The sequence below is a fragment of the Thamnophis sirtalis genome, unplaced genomic scaffold, assembly GCF_051295495.1.
Source record: "Thamnophis sirtalis isolate CommonGarterSnake01/CBP01778 unplaced genomic scaffold, rThaSir2_p1.2 scaffold_3, whole genome shotgun sequence".
Lineage (NCBI taxonomy): Eukaryota > Metazoa > Chordata > Lepidosauria > Squamata > Natricidae > Thamnophis > Thamnophis sirtalis.
In genome coordinates this window covers 31,164,406-31,181,107 of record NW_028261383.1, presented here as the reverse complement: position 1 = coordinate 31,181,107, position 16,702 = coordinate 31,164,406, and the positions used below count along the sequence as shown (strand labels likewise).

At 42.2% G+C, this 16,702-nt stretch overlaps 1 protein-coding gene across 1 annotated transcript; it reads right to left on the bottom strand.

The window, feature by feature from the left end:
- Positions 1-13,441: 13,441 nt before the first annotated feature.
- LOC106553484 (uncharacterized) lies at positions 13,442-16,702 on the bottom strand. Its single transcript, XM_014071988.2, is given in 3 exon segments — positions 13,442-14,057; positions 14,059-14,473; positions 16,213-16,702. Coding segments are annotated over 3 exon segments (1,131 nt in total). The 3' UTR covers positions 13,442-13,831.

Here is a 16,702-nt window from a genome sequence, read left to right as displayed (position 1 = left end):
TGAAAGTCCAAGCAGCCGCGAATCCTTTTTATGCAGCCTTCTTACTTCCAGTTTCTGATTTGCAGCGATTCCTGCAAATCAAGCGTTTTCGGAAATCAGCCCCAGATAAGTTAAAAGGCAGCTTTTCTACCCAGAACTCTAATCAAACCCCGGATGCTTCAAGGCAGCCCCTGAGCCCGTTTGTGGAAACTTTCTTTCCTCTCTCAAAACAGGCCGTTGCAAATCAAAACATAAATATGTCTTGGGACCTCCAAATAGGGAGTCGTTTCAAGATTTATTTTCTTTTTTCTTTACTTCGAATCAAAACAATTTCTGGTTTTATAAATACATCTCTGGACCTCCAAATGGAGAGTTTCTTTCTTTCTTTTTTATTTATTTTGTTGAAAGAAATGTCCACAATTTTCAAACGTACAAAATGCATAAAAACAAAACTTAGACATCAGCTACATTTACACAAGACATTGGAACTTCCTGTTCCTTCTTATAGCAGTTTCAAATCGGTACAATTCTCTTTATGTTATTTCCCCTTCTAATATATTTCGTTTGAGTTTCACCATTTATAACCCTTGTTGAAAGAAATGTCCTTCTGGGTTCGGCTCCAAGTGTGGAAAAAGATAATGGAGACATGGAGGCTGCTTGGAAAGATGGTTTAATGGTTGACAGGACCACATGGCTTGAGTCCTGAACAGAAAAGGCAACCACATGCTTCAATGCTGGTGGAGAAAAGAGAAGGAAGGACTGAGATGCGGAGTCCCTGGTTTTATGCCCTCTCTGGCCTTTGATCTTGAGCTTGTATTCTGATTGGTTGTCAGACTCCCATGGAGCCATGCAGGGGCAACTCTCTAGGCTGCGCTTTGAATCCAGGTTTGGTTGAGTTCTCAGATGCCATGTGGAGAGTTGGGTAAAGTGCCAATATTATCATGCCTTAATCCCATCCCCATGGAGCTGAAGTGAAGAACTCTTTATTATGTAAAGGGACTAGCTTGGCCTTCTTAATGGCCCATTGACCAAAAAAAAAGGCGGGGGGAGGCAGGAAGCTGCAGGAAGTTTCTCTTTAAAACCTTTCTCCCTGTCACATCCAGGGAAATATATTCTGCCTTTTCAACGTTTCCTAGGATATTTCATTTCTCTGGGAGAGGGCTGGGTGAAAACTTTCCACACCCTTTTATTTTACTTATCTATCTGATATATTGGGTGATTACCTCTAATAAATTTAAACTCTCTTGAGTGTATATATACATAGTGATCCTCCTTAACTTCTACTTTTGGGCTTTATTGGCTTCTTTCATTGACCCTTGTTTCTTTCCTCCAACCACCATTTTTCCCATATCATAATATTCTGTCCCTCCCTCCCTTCCTTTCCCTCTCTCTCCCTCTCCTCTGAATCTTTCACATACATTTCTGGCAAGGACCAGGTCAGTTTCCTGCACTTTTTTCAGCTCCAGTTTAGTTAAGTGATTGACAATCCCCTCCCCATCAAATTGGAAAGAGGAATTAGGAAGGATGCTACTAGATTCAGTCCTTTATTTTTTAAATAATGACTGGAGCTGGGGGGGAGGAATGGTGCATGCTGCATAAATTTGTAGGTGATACAACAATAGGATGGGTAAATTTCTAAAGAAGATTCCAGTTTTAAAACCAACTTGAGAGGGTAGGAGAAAAGGCAGAACATAGAAGTGCTTTAATGTTTTGTGTTTTAATGGTTTTTAAATATGTTTATTGCTTTAAAATGTTTAAAGCTTTTAATTGTAATATACATACATGTGAATTGTGAGCCATCCAGAGTTGTTTGCTGAGATGGGTGGCTAAAGGAGGGGGGAGGGAAGGGAGGGAGAAGAAAAAGAAAGAAAGAAAAAAAGAAAGGAAGGAAGGAAGGAATCTCTTAGAGAGAAATGCAACATTCTTCACTAAGGAAATGCATATAAATAATGGTGGTCCTTGATTTACTGTACGATCACAATTGAGTCCAAAATTTATGTTGCTAAATGAGAAAGTTAAGTAATTTTTCCTCTTTTGAGTCCGTTGCCAAGCATGCAAATTTTGATCACGCAACCCTGGGCGTACCATAACAGTTGTAAGTGTGAAAAACGGTCTTAAGTCACCTTTTTTCACTGTTGCTGTAACTTCAAGTGGTCACTAAATGAACTGTTGTAAATCGAGGACTACCTCTAATAAGGATCAACTGGATTGAGAGTTGCATTCATAAAAAAATAGGATTGAGTAGTAGGGTGTATCATAATAGAGGGATAGATTCAAGATCACGTGAACTATTAATACCATTTTATAAGGCCTTGGTAAGGCCACACGTGGAATACTACATTCAGTTTTGGTCGCCACGATGTAGAAAAGATGTGGAGACTCTAGAAAAAGTGCAGAGAAGAGCAACAAAGAGGATTAGGGGACTGGAGACTAAAACATATGAAGAATGGTTGCAGAAACTGGATATGTCTAACCTGAAGAAAGGACTAGGGGAGACATGATAGCAATGTTCCACTATCTCAGGGGTTGCCACAAAGAAGAGGGAGTCAAGCAGAGGTGGGTTCCTACCAGTTTGCACCTATTTGGTAGAACCGGTTCATCAAATCTACCGAACCGGTTAGAATAGGTTCCACCAATGGACCCGGAAAGCAGGCCACACCTATAGAAGAGGTTCCAAACTTTTTTGAAACCCACCACTGGTCCTTGGATATGATTATTCTACACTATCATGCTCATATTTATAAAACTCAGTGCCTCTGTGAAAGGTAAGGATGACTACTGCGTTTGTGGTGCAATCAGAACATTGCGTGTGTTGAAGTTGTTTTAACGCAAACCAAAAATGCCTTTTAGAAAACAAGTTTACATCATATTCTTATGCATGCCAGTGCTGTGTGTGAGGTTGTTCTGACAAATGTCGTCGTCATCTTCATATCCGGTCACATGGGTGGCAAGCCACTCCCACAAAGGAGGCCACACCCACAGAGTAGGTTCGAACAATTTTTGAAGCCCACCACTGGAGTCAAGCTATTCTCCAGAGCAACTGAGGGCAGAACAAGAAGCAATGGGTGGAAACTAATCAAGGAGAGAATAAAATAATATTAGTATACACCGGGTAAAAATATTTTATATCAATATTCTCTTAAATACGTTCTGACAACTCTGAATGCCTGCATTTCTTGGAAACGGTGTGACTTCAATTCTGTCGAAAAGAGAAGGAAAGAGAAAGCTTTATTCTTATGTCATAACTGGCTGCTCCCACAGCTAGGAATATCCTAAGTTTATTTACATAAAGAAATTTTTTTAAAACTTTTAGTGTCATCGATGCCAAGGCCAGTGAGTGTGTGTGTGTGTGTGTGTGTGTGTTTGCATATAGATATTGCTTAAGCTTTGTTTGCAGTTCCCTTCAGTGGCCTTCCTCGATCAACTGCACATTACTTATTCTTTTAACCAAAGTTTTTATTTATGTACTAATACTCCAAGATGAAATACCAACGAAAATAGTAGGAAAGAAAGGGGAGGGAAAGGGGAAGGGAAAAGTGTGGGAAAAAGGAGGGAATGAAAAAAAAAGGCATTGCCTTTTGACTTCCTTTGGTTAGAATAAAATAACATCAAACCTCAACTGTTTACTTTTACATAATACAGGTAATCCTCAACTTGCAACCACAATTGAGCCCAAAATTTATGTTGTTAAGTGAGAAATTTATTAAGTGAGTTGCATTCACTTGTGGACCCAGAGGGGAAATCAGAATCAGAATAGAGCTGGAAGGGACCTTGGGGGTCTTCTAGTTCAGCCCCCTGCTTAAGCAGAGACCCTATACCATTTCAGACAAGTGGCTGTTCAATCTCTTCTTAGAAACTTCCAGTGATGAAGCACCCACAACTTCTGGAGGCAAAGCTGTTCCACTGGTTAATTGTCCTCACTGCCAGGAAGTTGCTGCTCAATTCCAAGTTGTTTCTCTCCTTGATTAGTTTCCATCCATTGTTTCTCGTCCTGCCCTTTGATGCTGTAGGAAGTTATCACCCAGCCATCTCCCAGAAAAATGAAATAGAAATTTGGAGTTCAAGTGTGGTCGTAAGTCGAGGACTACCAGTATTTATATACAGTACGTACTCCTACTGCAGATCATGTGATCCAAATTTGGGAGCTCCGCAACCGGCATGTATTTGTGACAGTTGCAGTATCCCAGGATTATGAGGTCCCGATTTGTGACCTTCCCAGATGGCTTTCAAAAAGATTTGCTTAACAACGGCAGCGATTCATTTAACAACTGTGGCAAAAAAGGGTCATAAAATGAAGCACAGCTCACTTAGCAACTGCCTTGCGTAGCAATGGAAATTTTGGGGTTCATTGGGGTCTTAAGTTAAGCACTATCTACCTCAACTTTTGTCGACTCCATTAGCCCCAAGTTCTGCTTGGAGACAAAAAAAATTGCAACTATTCAAATGAGAAGAAAGCGCTTTCTTTCTAGCAGCCTCAGAATTGAAATCACACCGTTTCTTGGAAGTGGGCGTTGCTAGAAACCTCAGAGGGTGAAAAGTTCGATGGGCTGCACTTGGCATGAAACCTTCATTGTCTGGCTGTGAAAATTTCTGGGCTTCCTCTGTATGCCAACGGGAGCGTAAGAGAGGAAGGCGTCTAGTTGCTTAGGAACTGGCTAATAAAATAAAAGAAGAAGATAAGAAGAATAGAACATGTATTAAGATAGAGAGAAGAATAAAATGATCATTGTTAGCATGAGTAGGATGAAGGATGAAAATAACTATAACCAATGTAATTATTATATATGTGTGTGTGTGTGTGTGTGTGTGTGTGTGTGTGTGTTATATTTATGCTGATAAATATATATACATATACATATATATATATATATATATATATATATATATATATATACATATATATATATACATACATACATACATACATACATACATACATACATACATACATACATACATACATACATACATACATACATACATACATACATATATATATATATATATATATATATATATATATATATATATATATATAAAGTCACAACCCCTGGTATGCCCAAATATGGGAGGAAGGTCACACTTCCATTCTCTGTCCTTCGGCTCGTCACAAGAGACCATCCAGACAGAAACCCAATATTTTTTTACTGTTGCCTTTTTGTTACATTTGTTATATTTGTGCTGATAAATAAATAAAGGGAGACTAGTATAGATCTATTTCAAGCTATTTAGCTCTCATCAGCTAGCCATACCCCGAAGGACAGAGAATGGAAGTGTGACCTTCCTCCCATATTTGGGCATACCAGGGGTTGTGACTTTAAATATATACCTTTCACCCTGGCCTGGCTGACAAGTAGTCGAGCTCTGTAGCTCAATGGTTAACACATCTGCCTAAGAGGCAATAGAGCACAGGTTCGATTCCCAGCAAGGGTATGGCTAGCTGATGAGAGCTAAATAGTTTGAAATAGATCTATACTAGTCTCCCTTTATTTATTTATCAGCACAAATATAACACATATATATGAAGATATACTGGAACAGGGATGGATAACCTTTTTCTAAAGGTGTGCCCAAATTGTGCGCGCGTGCATGTGCCCCCCCCCACCTGCACGTGTGCACCCCCCCCCTTGCATGCATGCCTCCCACCAGCATTGGGGGGGGGGAGTTTTTGCCCTCCCCAGGCTCTGGAGGCTTTCCTGAAGCCTGGGGAGAGTGAAAATGGCTGGGGGAAGACGTTTTTGCCCTCCCCAAGCTTCAGAAGGATGAAAAGCAGGCCCAATGGGCCAACCAGAAGTTCCATAGGTTGTGCCATAGGTTTGCCATCACAGTTCTAGAAGGTATGTTAAGAACTGGGTATGTCTAGTTTAATGAAATGACGGACTAGGGGAGACATGATAGCAGTGTTCCAATATCTCAGGGGTTGCCACAAAGAAGAGGGAGGCAAACTATTCTCCAAGGCACCTGAGTGTAGAACAAGAAGCAATGGGTGGAAACTAATCAAGGAGAGAAGCAACTTAGAACTGAAGAGAAATTTCCTGACAATTAGAACAATTAATTAGTAGAACAGCTTGCCTCCAGAGGTTGTGAATGCTCCAACAATGGAAGTCTTTAAGAAGATGTTGGATAGCCATCTGTCTGAAACGGTATACAGTTTCCTGCCTAGGCAGGGGGTTGGACTAGAAGACCTCCAAGGTCCCTTCCAACTCTGCTATTGTATTGTATTGTATTGTATTGTATTGTATTGTATTGTATTGTATTGTATTGTATTGTATTGTATTGTATTGTATTGTATTGTAAGAAGGAAATGAAGAGATTTACAAGATTTAATTGTATAATGCAATATAATTTATGGAAGGATGTTGCACAGATATTTGTGCCCAGGCGACACACGGCTTAAGGAAAGATGGAATGTATGTATTTTAAAATTGAAAAATAAAAAACTTTTAGCAAAAAAAAGAGGAAGTGTCTAATTTCTATATTTTCCCTGAACATTTCCCCACCGGATTCCAATCTTCCTCTTGCTTGAAAAGGATCAAGAAATCAATCAAATGTGTTGTTGTGATCAAAATTCAGTTAAGGGTACAAGAAGTTAAACAAGGCAGATAAAATGAAAAGAAGGAGTAATAAATGAAAGCCGACTGAGTGTCTTTGGGCCAATCACTTGCTCTCAAGTGAACCTACACCACCACAGGGTTGTTGTGGGGAAAATAGGAGGCCAGGAGTATTACATACTATATATGACATCTGTCAGGCATGGAAGCAAGCCAGGGGTTGGTTCCGGCTTCTTCTACTGTTGGTTCACTCAGGGACACGCATGCACATTAGGTTAAAAAAATGTTTCTGTGCATATGCAGAAGCAAAAACCAAGATGGCGATGCCTACGGGTTTGGGGGTGTGGCCGGCCGAGTTACTACTTTCTCGGCCGAACTGGTCTGAACCCACCTCTCAAGCAAGCCATCTTTTGCATTGGGCCTTCCGGCCTGCCACATTCAATGCTGTGGGAAAATGGGAGGGGGGATTATATGGAGTATGGGAGATATATAGTCATCATAACATTCCTTTCTCAGAGAGTCAAGGACATCTTGCCCTGCACCTGGAGTGGCGTGACTGGGAGGCATCTCCAGTTGGGATGGTTCCTGATTGGGCCATGTGATGGCCCAATGTGGGTGCTGGGCAGGGACTTGAGCTTTCATTTGGTTGGGGAAAATCTGACAACAACCTTGGCCTACTGTTATAAGTTGATTTACCATAGTTCATTTAGTGACTGTTTAAAATGACAGCAGCACTGGAAAAAGTAACTTATGACCAGTTTTCGCACATATGACTGTTGCAGAAATCCCTATGGTCATGTGATCAGAATTTGGATGCTTGGTGACTTATTTATTTATTTATTTATTTATTTATTTATTTATTTATTAGACTTATATATCGCTTCATAGGGCTTTCAGCCCTCTTTAAGCGGTTTACAATTTTTTTTAGCAAATTGAGTCAGCAACTTGCCCCCACAGTCCGGGTCCTCATTTCATCTACCTCGGAAGGATGGAAGGCTGAGTCGACCTTGAGCCTGGTGAGATTTGAACCGCTGAACTGAAGATCACAGTCAGCTAATGTGGCCTGCAGTACTGCACCCTAACCACTGTGCCACCTCGTCATATATATGATGGTTGCAGTGTCCCGGGGTCAAGTGATCCCCTTTTGCGACCTTCTAACGAGCAAAATCAATGGGGAAGCCAGATTCACTCAACAACTGTGTTACTAACTTAACAACTGCAGTGATTCCCTTAAGAACTCTGGGCAAGAAAGATCATTAAATGAGGCAAAATTCACTTATTTGTCTTGCTTAGCAACAGAACTTTTGGGCTCAATTGTGGTCGTAAATCGAGGACTACCTGTATATTGCCTCATCTAAGTTTGCTAAAATAAATATATTGTGTCTCCTTTCCATTTTTCTACTACTGTATTCTGACACTGTATGTCACTGATTCATTGCTCTCGTTGTCAAGAAAATTTTTCTTAGTTCTAGGGCAGTTATGGCTAACTGTTTCCTAAAGGTGTGCCTCACCCACCTGCGGAACTGATCCATTGGGACTGTTTTTCGCCCTCTTTATGCTCTGGAGGCTTTCCTGGGAAGGGTGAAAATTGTCTCTCCCAGCCCTCCGGAAGGCCGAAAATCAGCTGGCCGGTGCATGCATGCACACTGGAACTGAAGGCTGCCGTGCTGGCAAATATGGCTCTGTGTGCCACAGGTTCACCATCTCGGTTCTAGAGTTTCCTTTTTCATGCCCTGGACATATTCCTTAAAAGTCCACAAGTGAATCGATGCAATACTCAACACATGAAGAAGAAATGCATGAGTGCCATAAGAGGCCAATTGATAGAAATGGCCAATAAAGACCAAAAGTCTTTTTTCGTTCTCCAAAAGGGGGAATGAAAGAATAACAACATACAAAATAACTGAGTTGGAAGGGACCTTGGAGGTCTTCTAGTCCAACCCTCTGCCCAAGGAGGAGACCCTATATCAGCGATAGGTAACGTTTTCCCAGACCGAAAGCATATGTACGGGCGCACAAAAGCATGCGTGCACACCTGAGCCCCCAAAATGCTTTTTCAGCTCTGACGGAACAGGTTTCTTGGATGAAAGAAGTGAAACGTCTTCAAAGAAAAATCAGAAAGTCCAGTTGCCTCTTGAAAAAGCACCTTCGGGACAAACACAACCTGGATGACTGAGAATCTTCATAGACAATAAAGAATAAATGCTTTTTCTCTCTGTGTGTGTGTCTCTTTGTGTGTGCGTCAGGCGTGCCTCCATCAATAACCAAGGAAAAAAACTCCCAACTCCGTTGTTCATGGAATTAAAGTCCTTTTATTGGCTATGGAAAGATAGCAACAAAGGTAAAGCAAGATCTGAGCCAGAAAGGCCGAACAAGTACATATCTACAACTCCCTTAGGTGTCATGTGGATTGCATCTCCAAAAGGCATCATTATGTTGGTATGCAGGACGATTGGCCTTGACCTGGTCTAAATACCAGCCACCAGCATGCCCAGAAGATAGCAATAGCAGTAGACTTATATACCGCTTCATAGGGCTTTCAGCCCTCTCTAAGTGGTTTACAGAGAGTTAGCATATTGCCCCCAACAATCTGGGTCCTCATTTTACCCACCTCGGAAGGATGGAAGGCTGAGTCAACCCTGAGCCGGTGAGATTTGAACCACTGAACTGCTGATCTAGCAGTAGCCTGCAGTGCTGCATTTAACCTTGGCTCTTGAGAAGATGGTGAGAAGAATACTCCCCTTTCCATATCACCACCTGTCCCATTTATTCCCATCCCAAATACCATGCCCACACCCTTCCCATTTCTATGGCAGCCGATAGAAAGTAAGCGAAGCAGAGGCTGACAGTGTGTTTGTATATGAGAGCCAGTCTGCTGTAATGATTAAGGCACCAGGCCAGAAACTGGAAGACAATGAATTCTGCCTTAGGCACAAAGTCAGTTTGGTGACCTTGGGCCTCTTCACACTTACAGCTTAAAATAATCACAATTCCATAAGTGGAGAAAAAAAATTCTCTTCAGTGGCAGAACTGAAGACACAAGCTAGGAAAAGCGGGCATTCGGATTTGCCACACCCGAAAAACTGAACTGAAAATCTTCAAGGGCAAAGGTTGTGGGTCAGATACTATGCTAATTATTATTTCATTTAGCAGACTCTCAAGATTTGTATGGTGTACCTGTGGGCTGTACAGGTGTAAGAGGGGAGGAATTTCATTTCGGCTTAACCTCTGACGTTTTTCTAAGCTTTCCCACCTTAGTTGGCAGTTGGTAGCTGCATTAAAGAGATCCAACGTATTGTGGGCAACAGGCTTCATCTCTACCAGGCACCACTACATGCCTTAACATCAGATTATCTTTTTTTGCTGGGAGGATGAAAGAATAACAACATGCAAAATAACTGAGTTGGAAGAGACCTTGCACTCGATACTGGTGATGGCTAACCTTTTCCAGGCCAAAGGTGCATGTGCGCGCCCAAACCCCCAAAATGCCTTTTCAGCTCTGACGGAACAGGTTTCCTGGATGAAAGAAGCAAAACATCTTAAAAAAAAACAACAACCAGAAAGCCCAGTTGCCTCTTGAAAAAGCACCTTTGGGACAACCACAACTTGGATGACTGAGAATCTCCTTATACAGGTAGTTCTTGGTAACCAAAGTTCCAACGGCACTGAAAAAAGTGACTCATGACCATTATTCACACTTATGACCACTGCAGCACCTCCATGGTCACATGACTCACATTTAATAACTGACTCACATTTATGACGGTTGCAATGTCCCAGGGTCAGGTGAACACCTTTTGTGACCAGCTGACAAGCAAAGTCAATGGGAAGACCAGATTCACTCAACAACCGTGTTACCAATTTAACAATTGCAGTGATTCACTTAGCAACAGAAAATGCTGGGCTCCGTTGTGGTCATAAGTGGAGGACTACCCGTAACGGATGGAAATTCAGCAGTAGTTGCTTACTCTGGCTTTCTTTGTAGCAGGGGAAAGGTCAGTATATAGAGGATTTCCCAGACAGCCTATACCCTTTTTTTCTTCTGAGCACAAACAGATTAGAACAGGAAGTTTTGCAACATTTCAATTTCCTCTGAGAGGCCCCTTTTTAAAACTTTGAAATGACTATCTGCAGTCAGAACTAGGGCTTTAGGCCAATGATTTTGAGACGGCTAGGACTATGTACTGTACAGGGGCTTACTTTGAAATTGGTCTCTTCACACACACACACACACACACACCAGGGGTGGGTTTCGGCTGCTGCTACCGCTGGTTCCCTTAGGGAAGCATGCGCAGTAATAAAACAAAATGCTTCTGCGCATATGCAGAAGCAAAAAGCAAGATGTTGGACGGACACATGCACACAAATAACCACAAATGATGGTGACCCAGTTGTGGCTGGATTGATACAGCTTTGTGACCCTGCTGTTGGAAATTTCCTATAGAAAGTCCTCGCTGACTGACTGCCCCGTTTAGTGAGCATTCAAAGCTATCTGGCAACAAAAAAGTAATTTTACAGCTGGTCCTTGCACTTAAGACTGTTGCAGTGTCCCTGACAGAGACGTGCAGTCAGGGGAGGCAGAGCCTCACCACTGTCATCATGAAAAGAAAAAAAAATGTAAAAGGAAAAAGGCAAGAGCTGAGGTCAGGCTGAGTTAGTTGCTGCCAGTCACCATGGATGACTCTGCTTAACTGTTTAAAAAAGCCTCTAAAAAAGCGCCCTCTACAAGAGGAGACAGGAGATCGACGTGCCTCATCTAGTCTGCCTTTAGGCGTTTTATGATCACTTAAGCAGAGTTAAGCAAGGATTAAGAGCTCAAAAAATCCTGACGTAGGTGAGGCACATCGTTCCCCTGCCTCCTCCTGTAGAGGGCGCTTTTTAGAGGCTTTTTTAAACAGTTAAGCAGAGTCATCAACGGTGAGTGGGTGGGTGGTCCATTGGAAAATATATCCAATCCAACTTCTGTGTTTGTGTTTGTTTGAGAGAGTGAGTGAGAGAGGGAAGGGGGTAGGAGAGATAGTCCAATCCAATTTCTCTGTGTGCGTGTGTCTGTTTGAGAGAGGGAGAAGGGAGGGAGAGGGAGGAAGGAGAGGGAGGGAGAAGAAAAAGAATGAAGGAAACTGGTTATGGGGTCAAAAATGCTTTAAAAATGGCCTGAAAATTCCCTGAAACAATCCGGAAAACGGCCAAAAAACAGGCCATTTCCGGGCCATTCTTCAGGGAAATTTCAGGCCTTTTTCGAGCCATTTTTGACCCCAAAAACAGCTGGAAAATGGCCTGGAAAACAGATTAAAAAATGGCCACATGCACACCGTAAACCAGAAGAGCAGCTGGCGATGGCGTGCGTGCCCACATTCACCATCACGGGTATAGGCCATGTTGTCAACATTCAAGTAATGCACCCACTAAAAGCAAAACTCCAAGGCAGATTGATTCCTCAGAGAACAATTTTATTGGAAACATCATATTAGCACAAACTGGTGAAAACTATGAACCCCAAGAAAAACTGCACCCCCATTCCCCATCCTGGTATGTACCCAAGGGCTCCTTCTTTCTAGGAAGGAAGAGGGCTCACCCATCGACAGCAACACCCTCCAGCCAGCTTGTCAGCAGACTTCCAAGTTGCTCTCCAGCTCCATTGAGATATTTCGAACTTTAGCCTTGGTTCAAAAATAGCCAATCGCCATTTGTCGGTTGGGCATTGTCACCAGCCAATTAGGTGCAGAGATCAGAGTGGTGGAAAAGAGGGTAGGGATACGACATCGCTGCCTTGCACCACACAAGCTCTGGGTTTCTGGGAAGTGTAGTCAGAAGGCGCAGTGGTGCTGAAGCAGCCCCGATTTCCCCAAATTTCAATAATGAATTCCAGATTTTCAATGCATTCTTTAAGTTAGCCCATTTGAGTTATGACAATTCAAAAACTGTTGCCCTCTAACATATAACTTCCCCCAATTGAAGGTTACAAGCAGGCAAACTGTGAGAGTTTAGGAGTTTATAGGTTAATTACAACTATTTTTTTCCTTTACTGTAGGGGTGTCAAACGTCCGTTGCCATGTCATCACGCGACGTATCATGACTTTTCCCTTCTTCGCTAAACCGGAGGTTGGTGTGGCCAACATATGACGCATCCGGCCCACTGGCTGCGAGTTTGACACCCCTACTTTACTGGATTAATAGCCCACCAGTGTGTTTTTATAAAGAGAAAGCAATTGATAATATTTAAAATAAAAATAGTTTAAAGCAAAAAATATAAGTCGCACAATTACAGGTAGTCCTTGACTTATGACCGTTTGCTTAGTGACCAAAGTTATTACAGCACTGAAAAAAGTGACGTACGACCATTTTCACACTTATGACCATTGCAACATCCCCAGGGTCATGTGATTTACATTTGCATGTTTGATAACTGACTCATATTTATGACGGTTGCAGTCTCGGGGTCATGTGATTACCTTTTGCGAACTTCTGACAAGCAAAGTCAATGGGGAAACCAGATTCATTTAACAACCATGTAACTAATTTAATAACTACAGTGATTCACTTAACAAATATGGCAAGAAAAATCATAAAATGGGGAAAAACTCATTTGACAAATTTTTCACTTAGCAATATAAATTTTGGACTCAATTGTGGTCATACGTTGAGACTACCTGTATATTAGCTGATCTAAATTTGCTAAAAGAAATATATTGTGTCTTCTTTCCATTTTTCTACTAATGTAGGGGCCAAGAACAACTCCCCTGGAAGGGCATGTGCAGCCTGGAAACTTCCAGAGAGGCCTCATCCGGCCTGGGCCAGTTTTTTTGGCCGTAGAAGCATCCTCAAATGATCTTTCCTGCTGATATAAATACAGGTAGTCCTTGACTTACAACAGTCACTTAATGACCGTTCAAAGTTACAACAGCACTGAAAAAAGTGATTTATGATCATTTTTCACACTTACGACTATTGCAGCATCCTCATCGTCACGTGATTTACATTCGAATGCTGGAAAATCGACTCACATTTATGACGGTTGCAGTGTTATGGGGTCATGTGATCCACTTTTGCGACCTTCCAACAAGCAAAGTCAATGGGGACAACTTAACATCACTCATTTAACAACTTAACGTGACTAATTTAACAACTGCAGTGATTCGCTTAACAACTGCAACAAGAAAGGTCGTAAAGTGGGGCAAACTCACGTAACAAATTCCTCACTTAGCAACTTAAGTTTTGGGCTCAATTGTGGTCGTAAGTCAAGGACTATCTGTATTGGAGCAGATTCACAGAATGGGAGGTGCTCCTTAAATAGAGAGCTACTAAGCGAGGAAACAGAAAACGATACAGCCAATTAAAATAACCAGAAGGATTTTGTACAACAAGCCAGTTGCCCAGAGCAAGGCCAGGATGACAAAACCAATGACAAAGTATCTATGCACATCCTGGTCACCGAGCATTTCCTTAAGAGTGTAAGTATTTCTGGCCAAAGTACTTGGGGTCTCAGAGAAAAACTGCAATTTCTTGATACTTCGTCTAATCTTGGGGCAGCCGGTGCTCGGGATTTTTCGCATCCAGGAAGGGAAGCATGTGATGCGTGATACTATCGATTTGAGGCTTCAAGGCATTGTAAATGAACACATACTGGCTTGTCACCCGAACCGCATTGGCTTCAGAATGCAGGGTCCCCACCAGGTTGGAGCAGCCCCTGAGGGCCTCCTGCAGACTCAGAACATCCTTGTGGAACTTGGTCAGCTGCTTTTTTTGCTCTTCCATCTCTTTAAGTTGTTTCTGGGTCTCCTTAATTTTACTTTCTTGATCTTTCAACTGGTTCTCACATTTGGCAACTTGGTCCAGAGCCTTCTGTTCCTTGGCATGATAATCGTTTACCATTTCCTGTGCCTCATCGGCCTTTTCCTCAGCTGCCTTCTGAGACATGTGAGCGTCGATAGCCTGAATACCCCCTGATAATGAGACAAAGACAAAAATCAGGGGATGTTAACAGGTAGCCAACAAGTTTTTCCAACCAAGATCGTTCCACATACATTTAGAAGATTCCTTGCTCTTTAACTGTGGCAGCAGCTGAACTATCATGTCTCAGCTTGGGAATCTAGGTAGGACAACTTGCCACAGCCAACTCATTGCAGCCAACTTGCCAATGTGGTTAATTCACATAAGGGACTTATGACTGTTTTTCACAGTTACGACCTTTGCAGCATCCCCATGATCGTGTGATCCAACTTCAGATGCTTGGCATCTGGTTCATATTTATGACTGTTGCTGTTTCCCCAGGTTACATGGTCACTTTTGGTCACCTTCGGAAAAGCAAAGTCAATGGAGAAGTCAGATTCATTTAACAACCGGCTCACTATCAATCACAGTGATCCACTTAACAACTGTGACAAGAAAGGCTGTAAAAGGGGACAAAACTCACTTAATAAGTGTCTCACTTCACAATAGTAATTTTGGGCTCATTTGTGGTCATAAGTCGAGGACTACCTGTATTAAAATTTAATCGGCCAGCAACAATTTGCATCCTGAGCTAAAGAGATAGGAATCCGTAGTCTCACCACAAAAGTCACAACCATATTGTAGGCCAAATGCAAGTGGCCTACAATATGTCAAAACCATGTGTTCGATTCTGCAATTACCTATCAGAAGACCAATCTTCGCTGATCTGGAAGAAACCTAATGTCAGTGTTCCAAATAGCATCCAAAAGTAAATCAGAGTCCAAGGCAAAGGTCCAATTTATTAGGAGAGCCATGTTGGCGTATCTGGGAAAGCCCAAATCTGAAAGCTCCCCGGTTTTCCTCACCCAGTTGAAAGTTCAAGATCTTGCCCCCACACCCACAAGTCCATCACACGGTCCAATCTCCCACTGCCATGCTGGCAGTTCCACCCATCCAGTTCCGGTCAGGTGCAAAGACAAAGGATGACCTTGGCTTTCTAGAAAGAATTTTGTTATGGCTACATCGCATCTCACTCCTACAATCCCCACAATAGAAAATGCATAGTAGAATAATAGAAAGTGTGGCAGGCCAAAGACTCAAAAGAAAAGATGGCTGCAGGCCTGACAACTAAGCAGGGTTGAGTCTAGTTAACATTTGGATGAGAGACTGCAAGGAAACCAACTTATTAAAGCAAGCATGGTGTCAATTCTGAAGCTAGCCTGATTGAGGCCATTTTGGAGGTTTCAGTGCTGCCACGCTGGAGCTGAGGGATGGGGGGGGGGGGACTAGAGATAGCTGGGGTTTTGTAGCCAAAACAAAAAACTTTCCCCTGTGGACCAAGGACATTCCCACAGGTGGTTGAAGAGAGGAGGAGTGAAGTTCCCAAGCAACCAGAAGCACCTTCATTGGACCATGTGACTGATTTTTTGGGAAAGGAGGAAAACTTTTACTTTTAATTAGTTAAAAACCGTGGGAACCTTTAGAGTCGGTTTTCACTAGCCAGTGCCAATGTGATATATCCAATAAACCTGTTCTTTGAGGAAACTGCTTGCCTCAGAGTTCTGCTTGTTATGAGTGTATTACATAGAACCCTGACATATGGTATCAGTGTGACTCATTAAGTCAACTCCATGGAAGCCTAAAAGAGATGTGGTTGCTTTAATGAGAGATCAGTCGATTGTGTGCCTGAGCACCCCAAAGTATTTCATCCAGCGCATGTTTTTGACATATTTAGGGTGTTGTTAATACTCACCAATAATAGTTCCCACAATTGGTACCAACATGGACCTCAAGGCCTTATCTTTCCGCCTTTCTTGTTCTCTCATTTCTTCCATTGCGCGTTCTCTATCCCTTTTTGCTTTTTCCTTCATTGCTTTTTGGTGTTTATAGTCTTCTCTTTGCAACTCACCCCGTTTTTGCAAATCCTTCTGAAGGTTCTGGAAATTGACAAGCTCGCTCTTTTTGGCTTTCTGTTCATCCACGAGTTTTTTCTTTGAGACCATAATCTCAGAAGTCATTGAATCCACATTCTTCAGGTCCCACAGGATCAATTCTTCTGTCCTGCCCAACTCCTCCGTAGCCTTCTCAATGTGCTTCTTTAGATGTATGTAAAAGTTAACATCTTCCTTTGCTTGGTACAGACAATTGACCACAGAGGTTAACTCACATATTCCTTGGTTGAAATGGTGTCTGACTTCTTTTTCAAATGTCTTGTCATGGGCATGTCTTTGTACAAGGGCCAT